Source organism: Pteropus alecto, unplaced genomic scaffold, assembly GCF_000325575.1.
Source record: "Pteropus alecto unplaced genomic scaffold, ASM32557v1 scaffold97, whole genome shotgun sequence".
In the NCBI taxonomy this organism is placed as follows: domain Eukaryota; kingdom Metazoa; phylum Chordata; class Mammalia; order Chiroptera; family Pteropodidae; genus Pteropus; species Pteropus alecto.
Genome location: NW_006439713.1, coordinates 2,405,687 through 2,429,037, shown reverse-complemented (window position 1 = coordinate 2,429,037; position 23,351 = coordinate 2,405,687). Strand labels below are relative to the sequence as shown.

Below are 23,351 nucleotides of genomic sequence, written 5' to 3'. Positions count from 1 at the left end.
GCCCTGTCCCATCCCGTGGCACAGTGACCGGCCTATAGCAGGCATTCCAGGCCGTTTGCGGGGTGGTGGAATTTGCTGGCAAATTCCTGGACCACCTTGTAAGCGAGCAGACTGGCCACCGTTTCGTGTGTCCGGACGTGGACCACCCCGGTGATGTCCCCCCCACGAGCAGCACCGATGGGTCCTCACGGAAGGCCATTGTCTCGACACGTGTCGGGGCTGCCGACCGTAATGCAGTCCTGCAGAACGGTCACAAGATTTGGAGCAAGAACTGGATTCTGATCAGCGCTCGGCCAGCACTCGCCTGGGGGTCTTGGGTGACACACGTTTTCGGCTCTGCACCTTTGTAAAGCGGGGATGATGGACGTTTGTTGCAGCTCTCAGAAACGGGGTGGATATCAGATGAGGCAAAGAATACAAAACTACTTAAAAATGTATAGAGAGAGCCTCAGAGTTAGGTTAGGTGCTGTGGTGGGGTGAACTGCGTCTCCCAAAATCCAGATGCTGAAGCCCTGACACCGCTCCCTCAGAGTATGGCTGTGTTTGGTGACGGGGCCTTTAAAGAGGTGATTCGGTAAAAATGAAGCCGTTCGGGCGGACCCGAATCCAATCTGACTGATGTCCTTATACGAGGAAGAGGGGACACGTGACCACGTGGGACACAGCGAGAAGGCGGCCGTCCGCAGGCCGAGGAGAGAGGCCTCAGGGGAAACCAGCTGTGCCGCGTGTGGACCTGACTTCCAGCCTCCAGACGTGTGAGAGAATAAACGTCGGGGTTTCAGCCCCGAGCCTGCGGTGCTTGGCAGAGCAGCCCTGCGGACGGCGCGGCCGGTCGGTAAGGCTGGTCGATAGGTCCTACGGCTGCTCCGAGCACGACTTCCCGTGCCGGACCCACGTGTGCTGGCTTAGTCACGCGCGCGGGCGTGTCCTGTGGCACGCCGTTTTCCCGTTCGAGGGCTGCTCACGACGGCGTCAGGGACTCGTCACGTTCATTCGGGGTTGTCTTCGGCCGGTCAACGCCTTCCTTTCATATTTATGATCCTCTGTTTTGCATTTGCCATCAAATGACCTCTGAAAGAAAATCCGTTTATACTATTTCAGAAGAATAGCGTAAGCGATGTCTACGATGGTGCGAAACGTAGATCCGAACAGGCCTGGGTTTCTTCCCGGCGGGGAGGTCGTGGCCCTGGCGAACCGCACCGCGAGGCGTCCTGAGCCTCGAGGAGCAGCATCTCGCTGTGCCGGGGCCGTCCGCAGAGCTCTGTGTCGTGTGTCGGTCGTTTCCTGGAGTTTTGGTCCCGGGGGCAAAGTCTCATTGCTCAGGACCGTTTTGGGGCTGTGCTCTTTGTTCGGGGAGAGAGAAGCGGGGAGGGAAGAGAGAGGCACACGTGGACGGGTGGGTAACGGGGACGTGGACAATGTCAACTGCCCAGCCTGGTGGATTTTGGTCCTCAGCCCCTCAGACTGCCCCCTGACTCTGAGACCAGGTCTTCCAGGTGGCGGACCTGGCAGAGTTTGGGTGGGCTCTGAAGGGCGGGTGGCAGCTGCCGGCCCACCCAGCACCGTGGTCAGTGCGGTTACGGGTCCTTCTCACACCTCCTGACTAGGAGGTCAGGAAAACGGTGGAGGGGAGTTGGTGACCGCTCTATTTGTACTGAACCAGCTAATTGGGACAGATAATCTGTTGACCATTCTCTCGGTCGGCTTCAGAATTTCTTCACAGAGGGACACGCAGAAATGAGAAAATTCCAGAACCCCAGAGACATGCACATATTAACGACCGTGCCGGGCTGTCCACAAAGTGTTCTCGTGAGACATTGCTCATTTGCTCGGGCTGATGAAGAGCTGCCGTTGGGAACCGGAGCCTGTGCGTCCTGCCCGCTTCGGGCCGTGAATCCGGAACAAAAATGCCAGGCCGAGCTCACCGTCCACGTGCAGCCTGCAGACGTCTCCGTGAAGCCGCGAGGTTTAATTTATAAATGGCCTTGACCTGCACATAACACTGGGGCCTAGGCGGAGCAGGCTTTCAGAGAAAGGATTTTACTTCACTTTTGAGATGAGCATACTGAGACTCACAGAAGCCATGCACCTCTGGGAGTCATGGAACAGTCGGAGACACCCACACCTGCTCTCGCCCGGACCCACGCCACCTGCTCCTGCCGGCTGCCTCATCGGGGGAGGGGCGCGGGGGCGTCGGCCTCATCCCACAGGAGTCTGGAGCGCTTGGTCTGCCCGAAGCCAGGCCTGCCCTGGTGGGGGGCTGGTGGCAGTCGCTGATCTGGTGGCAGTCACTGTTCTGCACGGAGGGGCTCGAAAGCCCACCCAGAGGTGCCTGGCAAGAGAACCCACATGAATGGGGGTTTCTCAGGAGCTGCGTATCTGAAGGTGGCACCCTGGACACCCGTGTCCTGCTGCTGTCTACGCAGGAGCCGACCATCCCCTGGGCTCACTGCGGTTAAGTAACGCTTTCTTATGTTTGAACGTGGCCGTGTTTTCCATCAGCGAGACAACCTCCTGACTCGTTCCCTCTGTCGCCTGTGCATGGCCCCCCTCGGCTGGCCCCTCAGCGGCTCTGCCGGGCGCCTCCCTGCCCCCTCCTCAGCGGCCTGGTGGTGGGCAGGGGGGTGAGGACCCCCTCCCGCATGGAGGTGAAATGGTTACCCTGAGGGCGAAGGGCTCGGTCTGGTCCTTCAGATAAAGGCATGCGCTGGACAGCTGCCCATCGTATTAATTAATGGACTCACTGGGAGTCAGTGGTTGCTGACTGACCTACTATGTGGCAGGCCCTGCGTGAGCTGCTGGGACAGGGCAGACGAAGTCCTCCCTTAGGGAGCTCGTACTTTAGTGGGGTGATGGACCACAGACCAGGGAGGAGAGGAAGAAGGAGAGCAAGGCGGAGATTGCCCCGCGAAGAACCAGAGTGTGGGGCGAGGCGGGGGGTGCACCCCGCAGGGAGCGCGCCCTCCCAGCGCCCTTCCTGTTCCCAGCAGACTTGGCGAGGTCCTCTCTGAGTTTCACCGCGCCTCGGCCCGACAGTGACAGCGGGGAGGGGAGGCTCTCATGGGCCCCCCTGCACCCCACTGTGGCAGCTACCACCAAGGTCACGGAAGGGGAGCCTTGGCAGGTAGCGCGGATTCCCACAGGGCCCGAGGCTCGGCAGAGTGGCCTTGAGGGCTGGCGCCTGGCTGTGGTCCCTCTGGATGCCCGTTCATGTCATCCCTTCTCTCCTGCTGAGTCCGGGATGCTCAGAGCTGTGCATGTCTGGCTCCTGGGGCCTCAGGGGGCCATCTCCACGCACTCACCTCGTTTGCATTGAGCCCTGTGCCACCGAATCTAATTAGTCGTCTCTTCGCCACTGCAGTCCGGGTCCCCTTCCTCTGCTCTACACACCCCCGGCCGGCCCGGAAGAAGGGGACACACGGGCAGGCCCTCCCCAGGGAATGCTCCACTGTACGGAGTAAACGGAAAGTAACGGTTCCTGAAATAATAGCCGTTTCTTTTGTAAACACTGCAATAGTTTTCAAACGAGGGAGGAATCCGTAAATCGCTTTTGACTGAGGATATTAGTTTACGATATAATTAGGAAATCTACTTTTATGACCCGTTCTTACTGTCTCATTATATAGTCCCTAAACATACATAATTTCCTGCTTCTTCATTTATCATTTGTCAAAAAATAATATTGCTTTTTTTGGTTATCATTATAAAAGGGAAAAGATGAATCAGCCCTTCAAAACTTCAGGTTGCAGCGACATTTTAAATCTAAAAGAGAAATCTTCTGTGTCTTTTCGTATCAGAGCTAATTTGTCCCCTCTGCGATCATAATACCGTGAATGCAGGGGTTTCTCCGGGAGGAATAGGATCGGGGACTCTAAATCATGTGAAAAATGACAATTCTTCATGCCAAAGGAGCTCCTTATGCAGATGTTATTGGCACTGAAGGGTTTATTGCTGTGAACACGTGAGTCGCAGCCATTCACCTTTCAGCTTTGCTGGATATTCCTTCTCCGGTCTTGGGCTCCTGTGATAATGTTCGTGAAACGTTTTTAAGGCATAGGCTGGAGCTTCAGGAACTCCTATCCCTCTCAGTGGTCCTACCTCTCTGAAGAAAGGGCCCCCGAGCCGCGGATTAAAGTGTGAAGGGCTCTCTACCACTTAGTCTCCGATCGTCTGGGTGCTCGTGGGTTACAATGGATGGCCCCCAAATAGTCTCTGGACATTGGTGCACTCAAAATCTCTGCTGTTATGGGCATCGGCAGCAAATCTGGGATAGAGGAAAACAATTCTACTGATTTAGGTCACAGAGCAATCAGTCCACCAAGGCTCGTGAAGCCGGTGTCCTGTCCTCCCAGATGGAGGTGTGATTGCAGGGGTCACGGGGGGACCTGCTTATCTCCAGGAGAACTGAGAGGAGGCTGCTCTGGGGTCCGCAGAGGCAAAGTCACACAACCAGATGCATCTGAGATGAGAACCATTTTAAAATGTGATGATACATAGATAGAAGATAGATAGATAAAGAATTCCTATTATCTGTCTCCTATCTATCCATCTATCTATCTATCTACTATCTATCTATCTATCTATCTATCTATCTATCTATCTATCTACCTACCTACCTATCTATCATCTATCTACCTAATCTGTCTATCATTACCTATCTGTATCTACCTACCTTCCTACTTACCTACTACTTACCTACCTGCCTAAGAGTCGGAACAGAACGAGCCGGGGAGAACAGCCTGCCTTCCTTCTCGGCAGTGTCCTCCGTCCTCTGTGCTGCCCGGGTATCGTCATCCAAAGCCACCGAGAGGAAGTGAGCGAGTGCGTCACATTTAGGTTGAACGACATACTGAGGCCGCCTGCTGACAAAGTTGGGAATAGGTTCCTGTCCCTGGCCCTTGCCCGGAGCGTTCTCTCCTGCCTCAATGTCCTTGATTTTCCTGTCCCCAAGCTGGATGTGCCCCTCACACGGCCAGGTTCCAAATGCAGGCCCAGGCGGCTTGGAGGCTCTTGGCCCAGGTGCCTTGAGCTAACTCCAGGGCCTTATTTGTCACGTCAGCTATAAACGAAGTAGCTGATTCTCAACTCAGACTGCACCTTAGAACCACCTGAGAGCCTTTTAGAAAAGCGGGCTGTCCGGCCGCGCCCCGGGCACACCAACATCTGACCTGGTCCTGCCCTCAGCAGCGCCTCCCACTGTGGCTGTGCAGAGAGGCAGCCAGAGTCTGGGTGGGCCCCTGTGTCAGTATTAAAAGGAAAAACAGATGCCTTGGTGCTTCTGATGATTAGCTTTCAGTGGACTGAGGGGGTGTAAAGATTCTCCCTTTCTGTGACTAATGGATTTTATTTATTTATTTGTTTTTCACGTTTGGCCTGAAATTGGCCAGCGCTCAGCAAGACGCACAGCACAAGGGGACAATCAGCTCGTGGTTTCTCGGGGATTCGGCTTATATCATGTTTTCAACCATCATGACAATGTGAATTAGTCAAATCCTCCCGCCTCAGCAAGCCAATGGCCTAGCCTACCTGGTTGGAGGAAAATTGTAGGACTTGTCAAGTGGGGCCACTGCGAAGGTCAGACGGTACCGTCCGGTCGTGACCGTGGTAAAACCGGGAGCCCTCGTCCCGTAAGCAGATCGCGCTGGCATCGGACGTACACCCAGAAACGCAATGACCGTAACTCAGCCTAGCGGCTGCCATGGCGCCAACCTCTGTAGCACTGTGTGAACTGTAGCTCCACGAGATAACAGGCGAAGATACCAGCCCAGCTAGTACCTTTGCCAGTGTCCGTACAGTAGGCCTGAGAAACAGGAGCCACGTGCAGGACACACGTGAGGCCTCGAGCCTGTGCCCTTGAGCTTCGCGCGTTTGCAGATGTAGGTATCAGGTGGCCGGAAGACAGCCGGTTCCCGGGAGGGCTGGGCTCGCGCCGCCGGACTGTCGTTTGCAAACTTGGCCTTGTGCTGGGGGCTTTGAGTGTGCGCCACGTGGCGGCCTGGGGGCTTTGCTCATCCAGAGCCGCTGCCTGCCTTCCGGCCTGCTTCCCTCCCGCTCAGTGACTGCCTTCTGTCTGTGTTTCTTGCTACAGATGGGCAGAAGAAAGTTCAGGAGGAATTTGACATCGACATGGATGCGCCAGAGACAGAACGTGCGGCGGTGGCCATTCAGTCTCAGTTCAGAAAATTCCAGAAGAAAAAGGCTGGGTCCCAGTCCTAGTGGGAGAGCCCCTTCCTAGTCTGCCAGAAGACACCGGATTCAACCATCATCTGTCAAGAAATTAAAGAAAACACCCCAGAGAGAAATCATCTGCACACAACACACACACACACACACACACACAGCGGTCCCCAATGCATGTCCAGAGCCCCGTGACGTCCGTACCCGCTCAGGAAGGCTGACGGTGCGGTCGTGAGTGGCTCGCCCTCCGCGTTCATCTCCAGCATCATCCTCCCTGCAACCAGTTCCCTCGATGTTGTAATAAAACGGAGTTGAGATGCGTGATTGGAGTGTCTGCCTCTGTCCCTCCCTCTATATCGGTCTGGGAAGTCCCCGCTGTTAGAGGTGACCGCACGCCAGCTGTCTGTTCCTTCCTTCCCTGAAGGTCAGAGCCGAGGCACGGGGCCGCTCGCAGAAGCTGTTCCGTTCCCAGCCCTGCCTGACTCGTCTGCAGAGTACTAAGTGCCACTGGTGATCACAATACCTTTTCTTATGATGGGGCTAGAGCTCTGGTCCCTGGGGTCCCAGACCTTCAGCAGTTTTGCTGGGGAATTGTGACTCATCCAGGAGAACGAGCAGAGGGAGGGCGATGCATCTGTGTTTGGCGCGGTCACCCAGGGTAACCCAGAGGGCACGTTTCAGAGCTCTGAAGGGGGTGGGCCATTCTGCAGCTTCCCTGCGGGGCTCCGGGGGGAAGCTGGTTGTCCTGTCCCCACCCGGCCCCCTGTCCCCGAGCGGCACAGATCGATTTGCTACCTGTTAGGTTTATTTCCCACACCTTGCAATTCGAAGAAGCTGTCTGGCTTCTCTCTTGTCCCATCTCTTCCCCTGCAAACCTCACAGGTAAATCGCTTCGCACACCTGACCACGAAGGGCTCCACGGGCAGTGAGGGGGGATCCTCCATGTGGGGAGGGTGGCTTTTCTGGGGTCACGGGCCAGGGCCTGGGTGCGTGCCCGCCTCTGCGCCCCAGGTAGCAGGAGCCCCCGGCCCCGAGTCTGGCTGCTATTTGAGCCGTGCCACGCGAGGCCCCGTGTGGAAGCCGCATGTCATCCTCGGCACCCCAGACGCTCGTGACAGCGCAGTGTACCACGTGGGCACCTGGTCGCTTTCCTCTGCCAGCTCCTCAGCCAGGACCCGGGTGGACGTGAGGAGTGGCGGAACGACAGGGCCAGTGCTGTGAGTGTGTGCACGCTCACACCCGTGTGCCTGGCGCTGTGGGCGTAAGTGTGGCGGAAGCAGCCAGCGTGCACGGTGACGACTGGGGTGAGGGCCGTCGCAGATGGGGAAGGGTTGGCGCGCCTGGGAGGATTAAATGTCTTGAAAAATCCATCTGAAAATGTGTTTGTTGTCTCCTCCTGGGCGGTTATCTGTCAGGGCCTGTCAGGGACGGGAGTGGGGGTGCAGGAGAAGCCCCAGGATCCTCTGACGGGTGTCCAGCTATAGAAGCACTGAAGAGGGTTGCTCGGTGCTGGGAACCAGCCAGGGCTCCTTGGGGCTCCGGACGGCCCGTAGTCCCCACTGAAAAGAGGACAGCAGGTGTGGTTGGGGGGGACACTCCATAGAAAGCTTCCTGAGACGGGGGTTGGGGAGCGGGTAAGGGTGCCACAGAAATTCGAAGGATTGTGACATAGTCTTCTTCGGAGTTCCCTAAAGTGCCAACGGGAAGGAAGTGGAGGAGAAACACACGCTACGCCATGCATGATGTCCCTCACACCCCGTCCTCCCGGCACCCCGTGCTCCCCATCCTCCCCCTATCTCTCGTGAGGGAAGCTGGCCTTCCCTGCTGGGCGCGCCTGGCCCTGACAGCCGGTGTCGGTCTCTCTGGCTCTGACCCATCTGGGAGCAGATGTGGTTTCACAGGGAGGTTGCTCCCCCTGGAGGGGACACTCCAGGCAAAGCAGGGAGTCCCAGGGCGTGGTTCCCCCATGTTTGAAGGACAAGAAGCATTCCCTCAGAAACGATGGCCCGTAGGTGCAGAAGGCGGAGAGCAGGCAAGGGCCGTGATGTCGGAGAGGCCCCTCACGGTTCCGATGCACCTGCCTGTCCCTGTCACAGCCCGAGGGCGTGTCCGACTTCCTCTGAGCCACAGGGACGAAGTTAACTTTTTGCCTCGCAGGTGGATCCCCGAGGGTGTCAAACAGCAGGGGAGAGACTCCAACCGGGTCCCCCTCTGCGTGGACTTTGGGTGTGGTGAGTCTATGGCCTTGTAGAGCCACAGGAAGGAGAGGCAGCTCCAGGCTTTTGGGGGGCCTGTCCGTTCCTGTGGCCACCGTGTTCACCCTAGGGAGAAGGGAGGACGTCCCCAGGGTGCGCCCAAGTGGGGCTGCACAGGGTGTCAGCGAGTCGGAGCGTCGCTGATTCAATTTTGTCCCATGTATATGTATTGAGTTGTCACTATGGGTTGCCTTGGTGCAGGGCCACCCCTCGTCGAGGTGCTGGCAGGCTGGAGGGGAAGAGGCTCAGATAAACAGATGGCCAAAGGGAGAGAATCGTGCTGTGGCAGAGGGGAGGCAGCTCGTCCAACTGGAGAATCACTCAAGTCCCGCTGAGGCCCCGTCACCCTCGGCGATCTGTTAAAGAGATGGTAGGAGTTTCTAGGTAAATAGGGTGGGGGGCTGGTTGGCGCAGTGTCTGGTCAACATCCAGGAGAGGGGGTGCTCAGACTCTCAAACCCAGAGGCACAGTTGATTAGTGTATCCCAGCCTGGGGCACGTGGCCCTGGAACCCCAACTCAGGCAGGCAAGACCCCAACACTTGAGGCACGGAGCCGGCTTCATCTTTGACTTACAGGTCGGTTGGCCATGTGACCTACTTGAGCAGCCAGTTTCCTGACCATCGAGATGATGATAACATCTACTTGGCAAGGTGGATGGAGAGATGTCAGGAATTTAAAACGAGGTCACACACCTGAGTGCCTGGCTCGTGTAGGTGTCTGATAAATGGACACCGTTAATAATGGTAGACCCATGTGGCAAAGATTTAATCATGGCCTCTATCACCAACACCCTTCCTCCGGACTTGATGCAACTCAGACTTTCTTCCACGGGCCTCTGCTTCTCTTAGCTACAGCCAGTTGGGTCAGTGTGGTGGGTACCCGACCCGAGAGGCAGGCTCAGCCAATCAGGATCCTTCTCTTGTGAGTCCGAACGAACCATCATGGAAAATGAGCGTTAATGGCAAGAAGTCGTTGAATTGGAACCAAAGCTGGATTAAAGCTGCAAAAAAACATTTTTTTTTTTTAAAGCAAAAAAATTTTTTTTTTTCTTGTAGGAAGCTGCAAAAACCCATTTGGAGAGAGATGCAGGAGAATGTACGGGAGGATTTGAGATCCAAGATACATGAGCCCACAAGAGACAGAGGGTAGCCTAGGCTGACTTAGCCATTTGGCTAAAACCCACTCACATGAGCTAAAAAAAGAGAATTATTCAGGTCTCACAGACAACCAAGAATAGAATATCCAAGGCTCCCAGAAAAAGAATGGAATGCCATAAGCAGGCAGAATTACATTAAATTTATAAGTAAATTGGAGCACGGTGGGGAAAGAATTGATATCTGTATTATTCTCTTTACAGCATTTTATGACTTTCAATAAAGGTTTTTAATTTTCTTCACATAGATCTTTTTGTTCTATTTCTGGGTATGTCATGGGTCGTTGGGGTTTGTTGTCCTTCTCAATAGTCTTTCTCCAAAGCATTTTCTAGTTGTTTTTTGCTGATATCTAGGAAAACTACTGATATTTGTACTTTTAACTCTATAACCATCTCACTGAACTACAGATGATCTGATTATTTTTTGGTGGCTTCTGTAGGGTTCTCAGGTGGACAGTTCTTTCCTCTGCCAATAACGATAATTTTGTCTTTTCTTTTCTACTATTTTCAGCTCCTTTCCTTGTTCTCGTCTTTCTTACAGATTCATTCCTGTGATCTGAGGGGCAGGCTACCTCATGGGTGGTCATGTTCATAGCTCACCTATTTTGGGGTGACCGATTTTAACTTCAGAGGGCCATCTATTCTCTAGTCTTGCAATCCTCGTATTGTAGTTTTGAAAGAAAATTCTATATACCCTGAAGGTTAACCTAGATAAACTAGTACAAGTGTAAGGGAAGATTGGAGAGAAAAAGTTTAGGGCTAGAGTTTATTTAGGATTTGTGTTTAAGATGAAGATTCACATTAATGGAATGTTTGGAAGCTTCCACTTGATTCCAATTCAAAGCGTAGATCATTAAGGTGGGGGCACTAGGTCCGCCTGCAACGTCCAGTATCTCGGCTCAAACTGCTAAAATAAAATGCCATGGACTGCGTGGCTTGAACAATAGGTACCTATTTCTCACAGTTCTGGAGGCTGGAAGTCCAAGATGAAGGTGGCGGCAAATTCAGTTCCCCGTGCTGGCTGTCCTTCCGGTTTGCAGGTGGCCACCTTCTTGCTACGTCCTCACGTGGTGGAGAGAGGTAGCTCTGGGGTCTCTTCGTTCAAGGGCACCCATCCCTTCATGGGGGGTCCTCCCTCATCGCCTCATCCAAACCTGAAGGCCTCACCTCCTCATGCTATGGTGCTGGGGTTAGGACGTCACCTTGTGGATTGGGAGGTGCACAGTCATTCAGTCTGTCACATCCACATTTGCAAGAGCAGGGCTCCCCCGTTCTCGCGATGTGGTTTCCTGTAATGTGACCAGGCAGAATAACACAGTGGACTCTCCTCCCTGCCCCGCGGGTTCTCCCCGTGGCTCGGACTTGTATTCACTGCCACCCCTGCCTCTCCGTTGCTCTCCCGTGGCTCTGCCTTCCTCTCGGCTATGACAGTGGCCTCTGCTCGGGGCCATGTCGCCCCCTGAGAAGCGGTCGGCTCTTTTGCTAACAGACGCCTCAGTGACTAAGAATGAAGGGTACGCGAATGCCGCTGTGCTTTATGTGACCTCCCCAGGAATGTGGGGCCCACAGAGCAGGGCCAACGATGGGGCAGGGCAGGGCCCTACCAGGCCTCATGGACAAAACAGGCAGTTGCTGAAAGTGAGACTCGCTCTCTGCTCCTTGCCCTGTAAAGCTGATCTGAATGAGGAGATTCTGAACCCCCGGAGTTAATCTATTGTTTCTACATGTCCGTGCTGCAGGGTTTCTGCCACTTGAGTGTGTGAGGGGATGCCATCACGTGAGTCACGACTGCTCGCAAAGAGGGAGAGGCACCTCTCCGGGAGAGCCCCCCACAAACTTCATTTGGGGTCTTTCTTGAGTCCCCCATAACTAAAGAACCATTTCCTAGTCCATCGCGAAAGGAACGGCAGAGCTTCAGTTAGACGATGGTCTGGTCCAAACCCAGGCCGAGTGTCAGGCCTGTGAGACGGACTCCTCACCGGGACCCAGGGGAAATCGCCGCGTTGTCGGACTGGAGGCGGGCGCGCTGTCCTGCCCGTGTCGTGCTAACCTCTCCGATGCCGAGAATGTCGTCTGCACACTTCCCTCTGGTGCAGCCATGGCCGCCCGTGTCCTCGTCGCTTAACCAATCACTGTGGGGTGGAAGCCACACGCGGAGCGTCCAGCCCGAGACAGGAGAACCTGCGGCCAGCTCTCGAGGTTTCGGCCGGTCCAAAGGCCTGGGTAGAGTTAAAAGTGGGAAGCTGGAACGTAGTCCGCCTGTGTGTCCAGGAGGGTGGGGGGACACTTGCGGTGAACACACCGTGGTTTCTGCCACAATGCTCCCTCCTTCCCCACCCCACATCGTAGGTCTCTGTCTTGATAGCTCTTATTACGCCTTTAATTTCACAGGCATTTATGAGATTCTTTTTAATACTCACCTCCTCTGCTCGGCTCCACGAGGTCTGGGGCGTCCCTTTAGCGAGCACCTCAGTGGCTGGCACGTACTTGCCGTGAGCATGAATGAACGCGCACGTGCCCAACCTGTTGCATGCTCTCTCCTGAAAGCGTCTCCCTCAACGTCCCTGAGGGCAGAGGGGTGTGAAGACATCCCGCGTTTTCATTCAACAAACAGCCAAGAAAGGCCTCGACTTGGCCAGAGTTCAAATACAACCTGTACTGCTCTTCATTTTCCTTTCTTACGAGGGCCTCAGAAAGCCAGCCGTGTGGTGGGTTTTCCTGCCATCCTGGTTTACACTGGTTAGACCTACCATGGGCTTCAGGACCGATGGGCACCAAGGCACGGGCGCAATTCTAGGCCACTTCCCTCCTAAAAATCCCCACGCTTGTGGTGGTCTCGCGGACAACACGTGCCCAAATACCGCGAATCCAGGACCCTGCCTGTCACGTTTGTCATGGCGGTCCTTCTGTATAGAACACGGCCCCTCCCCCACCCCCGTCCCTGGGGAGCAGGCTGCCCTGGACCTGTGCTCGCCCAATGCAGTCACCGCCTTTGGTGTCATCCTGTGCCAGAAGCACAAGCTCCTCCAGCTCAGTCTCCCCGTCTGTCGAGCGGGTGTAATAACGGTCCAGGGTGCTGGGGACAGAAGGGTACCCTTCCCGTGTGTCCGACTGAGCTGGCCGCTGGGCGCTTTAGGAGTGTTCTCCCATTTAATTGTAACTACCTTACGAAGTGGGTACTTTACCCCCATTTCACGAGTGAGGATACCGAGGCTCAGAGACAGAGTGGCTGGTGAGGGAGGAGGGGGCCTTTCTCCGCCAGCTCTCACTTGAGAGCTCCGCCTTGGACACCTACGTCACCCAGCACGAGGCACTGAACCCTAGTGCATCTCGTAACTAACATGGTTTCATACCCACGTGGGGTGCGGTCAGAGTCCCACAGTCTTCAGCTACCCAGAATGCCTCCCTCACCCGTTCCAGTCCTGAGGGGGTCCTCTGGCCTCGGGATTCTGACAGCGGTGGTGGCAGATAGGAGAATGGCCCCCAAAGGTGTCCCTGTCCGAATCCTTGGAACCTGTGACTATGTCACCTTACGTGGCCAAAGGGATTCTGTGGATGGAAGTTCAGGGTCTTGAAATGGGGAGATCATACTGGCTGTCTGGGTGGGCCCGCTCTAGCCAAGGGGCTCGTAGGAGAGGAAGGCGGGAGGATGGTGTCAGGAAGGCGGGAGGATGGTGTGACCTCGGCAGCAGAGGCTGGAACGATGCCTGTGAGGATGGAGGGAGGGGCTGTGAGCCAAGGCACGCAGGCGGCTTCCAGACGCTGGGAAAGGCCGGGAAGCGCAGGAAACGGGAACCTTTGGGAGGAACTGGGCCTTGTCAGCACTCCGACTTCACTCCCTAACACTCGTTTGAAGTTCTGGGCCCTAGAACGGCAACGATAAATTTGTGCTTTTTGAAGCCACTAGTGGTGATTTGTTTCAGCAGCCATTGGAAGCAAGTACAGTATTTTCTGGGCCATATTTCTTACATCTCGACACTTGAAGTGCTCTTGAAACTTTACTGTTACGTGTGTGTCAATATCGTCACCCTCACTAATGGGGAAGCCGTTGACGGAGGGGACCACAGATCATCCCTCTACATGAGGACAGTGCAGATACGTAAGAGGGTTCAAGTAAAAATCTGTTGGGGGTCCAAAGCCGTGACTCAGTGGCGAGGCCACGGAGATGACTGGGTTGCCAGGCCTGGTCCCTGGGGACGGAAGCTGCACATCATCACGCCCATGGTCACGGTGACACCTCCTCACACAGGGAGGTATTGATGACCGGAGCCAGCCAGCAGCATTATGGCGTCTACAGCTGCCATGGCTGGACAGCTGTGGGCAAGCTGCTCGCACAGAGGTGTCCAGCGCTGGACATCACTGCAGCTTTTTTTGTGCTGTAGCTCAGGCTCCTTTCTGTGATGGGGTAGCAACCCAGCCAGCAGCCTCTGCAGCCCTGGGCACTGAGCCAAGCCGATGAACACAGCGGCCGTGGGAATGGCTTTGCCACCGCAGAGCTGCGAGCGGGTGGGGCCGAGGCAGGCTCTGCACCTTCGCGATGTTCCCGCGGCACGCCCCTCCTTCCGCCACAGTCAGGCTCCCGGCAGAGGCAGACAGGCATCTCCGTCATCCTCCTGGAGGAGGGGAAGGGTGGGCGGCAAGGGAGGAAGCGAGATGCTCTGCTAACTTGATAACCTCTTAAGTGGGCCTGCGGTGGCGCTGTCCTGGGTGGCTGGGCTCGGCTGCCATGAGCGTCTCAGTCAAAATGGCCCGCGAACCTAAAAATAGAGACCGTTCAAAGAGAGAGGCAAATGAGCATTTGTTTGAGATCAATGAGAACAGGTATTCGGGAATCACTGATTGAGGCAGATGTCCAAACGGTGTTCTGATCCGGGGACGAAGGCGGGGGGCGTCTGTGAGGAAGGGCAGGGGACAGTCCCGTCCACAGAAGGGAGGTGCTGCTGTCGGCACAGCTAACGTCACATAGCGATGCTAATTCTGAACAGTGCTTTTAATTTTCAGTCCGGAGTCATCAGTCCAGCCGTCACAGAACCTGCTTTCTTGTCACCTTTGCAAATAGTTTTTGGGAAACAAGGTCACTCAGGCCCCGTGCAAAGGTCATTTCGCCTTGTTTCAACATTCTCAAGGGTCGAGGTATGAGGCAGGAAGGCAGCTCCACCTCCGTTTGAAAGTGGCCCTGTTCCTGTCATTGTTTCCAGACACTGGCATTTTCTAGCTCCTTTGTCAGCTGCGGGGCTCTCGATCCAGCTCCCATTTACGGGGTACCCTCACCCCCAACTCCAGCCCCCTTAAGTGCCTTCATATTTATTAATCAAAGAGCATCAAGGTGGCAAGCCACCGCAGAGGAGTCAATCACCCCTACATTTTATGAACACGTGACACGAGGCTCGGAGAAATGGAGGGGCTTGTCCGTGGCCGCCCGGCCAGGCCTTCAGGCCAGTGTGTCTCCTGGCGCAGCTTAACCCGCAAATGGGGCTGATGCTGCCCCTCCCCCCACTCCATCAGAGACCTGAGCTAAGCCTTGACCTCTAGCTGGCCAGATGGCACGACCCTTGCTAAAATTCCCCAGGAATGGAAGTGGAGGAAAGATCAGAAGCAGACACACGGTGGGTCACTCCGTGGCGATTTTCGTCCAAACCTCAGAGGAGTGGAGGGGACGAGGTGTGGCAGTCAGGGTTTAAACTCGGCTGCTTTAACCGACACCCCAAACCAAAGCGGCTCTCACAAGAGGGCTGTCTCACCTGTGACAGTCTGGACAGAGCCCTTCGGGGCCGCGAGAGCAGCTCCTGGGATCAGGAACAGTGTCCCTTTGCCTGGTTGTTCTGCCGCCTTCAGGCCCTGCCCTTTCTCTCCTGGTCTAGGAGGGACCAGTACAGTGTCCAGTTCCAGTCTGGGAAGGGGACATAGCGGGCCACTGGGAGGATGGATGTAGAGGGGCAGCATACACGCTCTGCCACACGGGCCATCTTTTGTGGCCCAAACTATGGAGATAAGCAAATATAGGGCCCAAGGTCCCCAGGTTGTTGGCATCTGTCAACTTCCTTGACGTGTATGGTCTAGAGACGTGTGACGGATGCTCTCCGTGCCTGCCCAGAACTTCCCAGCACTAGTCCTTCCAGTAAACGCCAGTGACGTCCTCCCGCACGCAGCTGACACCCAGGGGCTTCTCCCAGCCTATACGCAGGGCAGCTGGGAGTGACGGGCGTCATGCTGCTCGGGGCTGATGCGGGTTGAAGATAACTTCCCAGCTTCTGTGCTCCTCAGCTGAGACGCTGCATTCGGAGGCCGAGCCATCCTGCCTGCCAGAGTTCCCACGGGGGCCAGCCCTCACTGTACGCCCCGCGACCTGCTCGGCGATGCCCCCTTTACTGGCTCTGCTCCCGTCCTGTGTCCCGTCCTTCCCTTGCTTCCTCGAATAACCTCCCAGATAAGCCACTAACGCTCAAATCCTTGCCTCGAAGTTTGCTTCATGGGGAACCTCGCCCAAGACAGATGGCCAAGGAGACGTGTGGGCATTTTTAGCTCAACTCTAGGTTCCAAGAATTCTGGACCATATGGACCATATGTTTTGTTTACATTGTATTTTTCACGACCTTTTTTTTTTTTATTAAGAAATCAGCCTCTTAAGATTACATTGGGGAAAAATGGACTTAGTTTTATCCATTAAGAGTTGTTTTCTGCCCTTCCCTGAGGGCAAAACTTGCCTGTAGGGTGGAAGAAGGCGCCGTCAGCTGGAGGAACCGATCCGCTTTGTGTCAGGCTCTGGCTAAGTCCTGTGGCTGCAAAAATGAGAGAGACGTGGCCTCTATTTCCCAGAATTCTTATTCCGAAGGGAGATGTAATACCCGAGTATAGGAGGAGGCAAATAAGGGCGTGAGAAACCAGTGCGGGGTGTGTCACAGCGGAGCTCGTGGGTACGGGGAGGGCAAGGGAGTCAGTGAGAAATGGAGGGGTCGCCAGGGTCAGACTGGGCAACCAGAAGCTTCTAGGACGAGAGAGGTGGAAACGAAGAGAGAGGACGTTCTAAGAACGAGGGCCACGCGTCCGTGAAAAGTCCCCGTGTCGCTACAGCAGCCTCACCTCCTCCCTGACAGGGACTTCAGCCGCGAACCCTCCCTCTGGTGCCTTGGGAATTGCATACGCGCCTTCCCGCTGCCTTTCCGGTCAGCGGAGCACGAATTCCAGGTCGCCCCACGGACACAGGTCTCGTCATCCATGTGCTGTGACTCGGTACTCTGGTCTCTGGGATACGCTCACGTCTTGGATCTGCTTCCGCGTCTCCGGTTAAACGGGACCGGTGTCCTCCCTCCCCAGGCCCGTGCCGTCCCTGCCGCCCACGCCCGCTGCTTCTTCCAGGTGTCCCCTTTGCTTGTCCTTCGCTGAAGCTCTCTGGCTGCGCTCATCCTCCAGACCGTTCTCAAAATGGTCCTCGCTCCTCGAGAACCACGCGTGTTTTGTCCAGTCTCAGTTGCTTCAGAGTTCTCTGCCCGGGGTCGGGGGTGGGTAACTGCTTCCCGGGACACGGTCAGACATCTCGTGAGCCCCTTCTCTGATGGATGCAGCTCTCAGCGGTCCTGGCTGCAGAGGATCTTGAGGCTGTGGCCCGTCTGTCAGCACCTATGCTATGTATGAAAAGCTATTCCAGTTGAAACCGGTTCGGTTTGGAATAGACGATTGCAATGGGGCCCCTCTAAATTTCCTGAGCCCCGTTTCCTCTTTTCCTGCAGTTCGTGAGCCCCAGGCTGTGATTTCTCAGTTTCCTTAATGAGCTGTATAACGCGCTGAGTCATCTTCTGGGAGATTGTATCTTTATCTTGCTTGAAACTGGAAGCCTAGCCTGGAGCGAATGAGTTCAGGGCTGTGCGTCTTGGCTTCCTCTGGCCTGGGGCCACATGCATCCTCACTGTGAGATCTACCCAGGACTTAGGTCCGTGTCTCTTGATGAGGTTCGTGGGTTCTACAACTCTGTTTTGTAATCAGTGGTCTGACTTAATCTCTGAGCCAACAGCAACTCCAGTAGGTTTTAAGGATAAGGTGGGACTAGCGGGGCTTTGTGTGGGTCGTTCTGTCCTGGACCCACATCCACGAGAAAGATCTAGAACCTAATATACCATTGAGGATGAGGAGGTGGAAACTCTTACCTCCTCCTTTTTCCTCTGTTTCTGCCATTCAGATGACTCTTCCCTTGCATCTCATCTAGATTCTGACTTCAGATCTCTTAATAATAACAGTTACATTACTCGGGAGAATTAATGCTAGCTGCCGTAGCAAACGACCCCACATCTCAATGGTTTAACATGCAAGAAGCATGTCCCTCACTCCTGCAAAGTCTGATGAGCATTCTCATGTCTCCCAGGTAGACTTCCGCCCAGGGGGTGACTCAGGGATTCAGGCTCCCTCTCTTGGGAGACTATGTTTGGGACATTTGCTTCTGAGAGAAAGAGCTTGAGGGATTACACAGTGTATTAGTTTCTTAGGGCTTCTGTAACAAGTTGTCACCAACTGGGTGACTTAAAACAACAGAAATGTATTGTCTCCCAGTTCTGAAGGCCAAAGTCCAAAATCAAGGTGTTAACAGGGTCGATTCCTTCTGGAGGGAGGTATGGAGGGAGGATCCATTTCATGCCTCTTCTTCACGTCCTACGCTTCTGGCGATCCTGGAGTTTCCCTGGCTCATAGACACATAACTCCAATCTCTGCCTCCGTATTCCCTCGGACCTCTTCTCTGCGTATCTGTGTGTCTTCTCTCTCTCTCTCTCTTTTCCTCTTATAAGGACATCTGTCATTTGATTTAGGGCCTACCATAAACCCAAGATTATCTCATCTCAAGATCCTCGACTTAATGATATCTGTAAGACCCCCTCTTTTTTTTCCTAGATAATGTCACTTTCCCAGATTCTGGGGGTTAGAATTTGGATATATCTTGGGGCGGGGGGCACTATTCAACCTACTACATGTGGTTTGTTTTATTGTTAGTCCTAGAGTAGCACACACGTTCATCCACATTCCAGTGGCCAGAGCTAACCACCTAGCACAGCGCTAACTGCAAGGGATCCTGGGAAATAGAGTCTTCCTGTTTGCCGGGAGGGAGGACAGGGAGGTGTTGGCGCCTGGCCAGTCTCTGGTATTGGCTAACGCTGGAGGAGCGCTTACTCTGTGCCAGATGCCCTGCTAAGGACTTTGCAAGGATGATCTCATTTTAATCATTTTCATCCTCACAAGAAAAATCTGAGGCAGATACTCTTAGTTGCTCAACTTTTGGATGAGTAGACAGAGACACAGAGTCCCTTAAATGATTTCCCAAGGTCATTTGTTTTCATGTGAGCAGACGGTTTTTGGAGCTTGTGCCTTTAGCAACACTGTGACACAGCCTCTAACTGCACCTACTCCTGGCTATTGGGGGGACACAATTATCACCCTTCCCCAAATGTCCCCAAGCCTGTTCTTAGACCTCCCATACTCCTCACTGGGGACTGGCCTGCCTGGAACAAAGCGCTTATTGGGTGTCGCCTTCCCTCTGAAACAGTCTTTCCTTCACTGTGCTAAGTGTCTCAACACTCTTGTTCAAGGACACCTCGCCGGATGCCCATCAAACAGCCAAAGATCCTACCTTCCAGTCCGGTGACTGGATGACGCCCATCGACAGGAATGACATATAGGCGTCCCGAGTGATTGAAGTCAATGTGGACAAGCTCGTCTGCCAAAGAAGAGAAACTGGCTGGCGGAGCCCGCTGGGCGTGCCTCAAGCACAGGTATTGACTTTTGAGTGAGAGGAGACTGCAAAGTTATTTCTGTTTTGGCCACTCACAGAACAGCAGCGCTAGCGCAATCTATATCAAGCTGCAAAACATCAATTGGCAGCGTCTTTGAAGTGGATCCAAACTGCTTTGTCTGAATACAGTTACACAGCACATTTGCAAGCAAGGAGGCCTCGGGGGTCATTTTTTTTGCCCCTGCTGCCCCTTCTGTTCTGGAAAATTTTCTCCAAAGAGGGAAACAGATGCTTGTGCACTTTTGTACTTCTACTGATTATCGATCCAAATCTGTCTTGTTTATATAGCAGACGAAAAAATCTCCCGTTTTTTAAAGAAATAAAGGGCAGAAAAGGAGTGAGGTCAGAGGAAGAGTAAGAAGAAGGAAGAGAAGAATCTAAAAAAGGGAGAGAGGGTGGAAGGAAAGGAAAACAAGGAACAAATAAGCAAAGAAAATAATTTTCTCCTCGCTTGGTTTTGAGGTAAGAGCAAACATTGGCCATCATGCCCTTGACAAGCGCGTAGTTAGAGGAAATCCATGCCTACTAAACGTGCTCTTAGACCTGCTCTTCATTTCTGCAGATGCAGTGCATTTCGGTGTGGCAGCTGGAGAGCTGTCAGCAATCCATGGACGGTCACCTGAGGGCCTGAGTTGGCACCAGTTCGCTTTGCACCTGCCGTATATGGGGCATTACATCAATTCCATAGGGACATAGAGTGAACAATGCAATTAGGTGCAAATAGTTCTTGCAGTCTGCTTTGGTTAGGCACGGTGTTCAAACATGACCATCTGTCTGCAAGGAGCTTGCTTCTCAATGGAGGTGATAGACACACCCACAGATAAGGTGAATGTGTCCGGTTCTTGAGCAGACAGACAGATGAAGCATGGGGACGGAGTGAGATCAATTTTAACTAAGGGAGTACTTCCTGGAGAGGTATGGGTCTTGAAGAAAGTATAGAACTTTCATGTGGAGCCAGGGAAAAGGACATTCCAGAGCAAGAAAACTCTTTTCTGGGAGATTAGCCTCTATCCGCATTTGGAAAGTGCATGAGGAGTTGAGGCCTGGAGAGGCAGGCGAAGGCCAGGCCGGGTTATGGATGGCTGCTCTGGCGGGGATGGCTAGCTGCTCACCATCTCATCTTTTCCTTGTCTCGTGAACACAGCCAGTCTCCACTTCCCAGCCTCCCTCGGCTGTGGCCATGCGACTGAATCTCAATGATGAAACAGGGACGGAAGCCACCTGCCAGAACAAAGAAGCAGACACCACGCGTGGGTGGAAGGTGAGCCCGTGCAGCTGTACAGCCGAGTCTTAGCATGCCAGCTGCGTCCACCAGCACCGACACCATTACCACCATTTCCACCATCAACCACCAGCATCACCTGGCCACTACCGCCACCGCCCCACCCACCATCACTATCATCACTGTCACCAGCATCACCACAATTGTCATGACCGCTGACAGGAGTGTCGAGCACACATGCTGTGGTTCTAAGTACTCTCACACTTTACACACTTTATCTCATTTAACCCTGACATTGACCCGATGGGGTGGCCACTACGATTAGCTCCCTTTTGAAGAAATATTTAAGGCCATCGGTTTTGTTCCAGACCCTAGAGCTTTTAGCCTATCTATGCTTTTGCAGTTCTTTGAAGTCAATTCTTAAATCATGGCTTTGTTGTCTTAGTCATGTGAGTGTTGTAGTCTTTGAGTTAATCTTGAATCGTAGACCAGGGTGTTTAGAGGAGAGCACATTCACCTGCAGGTGGTAGGGCTTCTGGTAAAGTGCTACAGCATATAATTGTTTGGCGTCATGTGGCTCTTCGAAACATGGGCATAACTGTTATCACCATGGTAACTATCCTTTACTATTACGACTCTTACTCTACTGATAAAATTATATAGAATAGAACCAAAGGAATATTTTGTTTCAGAAATAAAATTAGGTGTTTAGAGACTTGATCTACAGAGGAACATAAAACTGACGATGATGGTTTTCAAAACAAACGTCTGTATCTGAGTGCTGAATCCCTCTGCCACCTTCGTTAATTCCTTCCGCATCTCTACAACTACCATCATTTATTGACCTTGTTCTTCATCCAGACACATGACCTCTGTCTCTAATCTCTCTATTCATTCCTTCCAACCACATCCATTTTACCTTCATTTAGCTTCTGCCTCAACTCGGCCAATTTATCAGGGTACACATTCCCCTTCCTTCATGATGCATTGCCTGCACATTTTTGGTTAAATTCAACTATAAAAATGTTACATATATCTGTACAGTGAGCTCTGCCCCACCCCTGCCATCTCCACATCTGTCTCCCAAAGGAAACATCTTTCAACTTTTTCAGATACTGCTTCCAGCATTTACTTCATATTTCTAAAACACGCTTATACAGTACAACTCTTAATCTTTCACTTTCCGATATTATATATGGATCTCCTCAATGAATATGAGGATTTATTTCCCTCTCGACCTTTCCCTTTTCCTATCTGTCAAATCTAATTATGTTTCAATCTCTTTTGGTATTTTCATTATTATGTCCATGTTAATATAATTCAGAGTTTAGTCATTTCATATACTGTCATTATACTTTCTTTCCATGGAGTTAATAACTGTATACTTTTTTTTTTGCTTAGATTTTATGTACTTACTACTATTTTAATCCCAAACTTTCCACTAAGTGTATCTGTCCTAAATATATTCAAATATATCAAATAACCTGCAGTTTCTTTCTCTCTCTCTCTCTCTCTCTCTCTCTCTCTCTCTCTCCTTTTACATATTACTCCATTCTCTAATAGGATTGTAGCACTGCTTTCATCCTGGAGTACCTATCTATCCATCCCGCAGACAGTCATTTAAACTTTCTCCTGTGTTGGAGCTGCTGGCCTATGTTTCTCTTTCTTGATTAATGTTTTCATGTTGATGGAACATATCTTCAGGTTTTTACTAAGACAGGATATCCAGAAAGTGTATTTTTTGAAACTGCATTTTTGAAGACATGTTTTTCTTAACTCTGACAATTGAATGCCAGCTTGGCTAGGTATAAAATTCTAGGCTGTGAATAATTATTTTCAGGTTTCTTATACTGTTTTTATCTCCCCAGCTTTACTGATTCATTGTTGACTGAGGACAAAATTCATTCATTAAAAGTATATTATTTTATGATTTGGGTAATTATACTTAATTGTGTAACCACTAGAGAACAGTTCTATCATTCTAAAAAGTTGCCCCTCTACAATCAATCTTCAGGCCATCAAGGCTCTGATTTGTGTCACTTAAGTTTTGCCTTTTCCAAAATTTTGTATGAATGGAATCATACAGTTTATAAACCTTTCTTTTTGTCTTTTTTCACTTACTGTAATGTTTTTGAGATTCTTCCATGTTGTTCTAGGTATTAATATCTAGTTTCTTTTTATGGCTGAGATGTATCCTTTAGTATGAATATACTACAAATTGTTTTTTCATTAATTGATGGACGTTCAATTTGTATCAGTTTTCGGATCTTATTAATCATTCTGCAACAAACACTTGCATACGAGTCTTTGTGTGGAGATCAGTTTTTATTTCATTTCTTTCTCTGTGAGTGGGTAAAATTTCTGGGTCAAATGGTAAGTGTGTATTTACATTTACAAGAAATGGCCAAACTGTTCTCCAAAGTGTTTGTGTCATTTTGCATTTTTTCCTGCAACATATGGGAGTTTTACCAATTTTACATCCTTTATGACAGTTGTTTCTTAAGATTTTTAAGGTGTTCTTTATTATGTTATAAGCTCCATTTTGCTGAAGAAAAACTAAATACCTTTCTGATTTCCAATCGCTTGTCTGTGTCCTTAGGGTTCTTCTCTTTATTTCAGTTTTCTGAAAATTTATGGTGCCGTGCTTTGAGACGTCTTTCCTCTCCTTGTACAAAATTTTTAGAGCAAACTTTCAAATTAGAGTCTCATGCCCTTCTGTTCTGGGGATTTTCTCAAGTTATTTATTTAGTAATGTATTTCCCCTTTATTTT

At 52.2% G+C, this 23,351-nt stretch overlaps 1 protein-coding gene across 1 annotated transcript in view; it reads left to right on the top strand.

Annotated features, from left to right (window-relative positions):
- Positions 1-6,501, top strand: part of PCP4 (Purkinje cell protein 4) — a 53,477-nt gene extending 46,976 nt beyond the window's left edge. The window contains exon 3 of the mRNA XM_006916731.3: positions 6,089-6,501. Within this exon, the coding sequence (XP_006916793.1) occupies positions 6,089-6,216 (128 nt within the window). The 3' untranslated portion in view covers positions 6,217-6,501. The remainder of the gene's footprint in view (positions 1-6,088) is intronic.
- Positions 6,502-23,351: the final 16,850 nt, after the last annotated feature.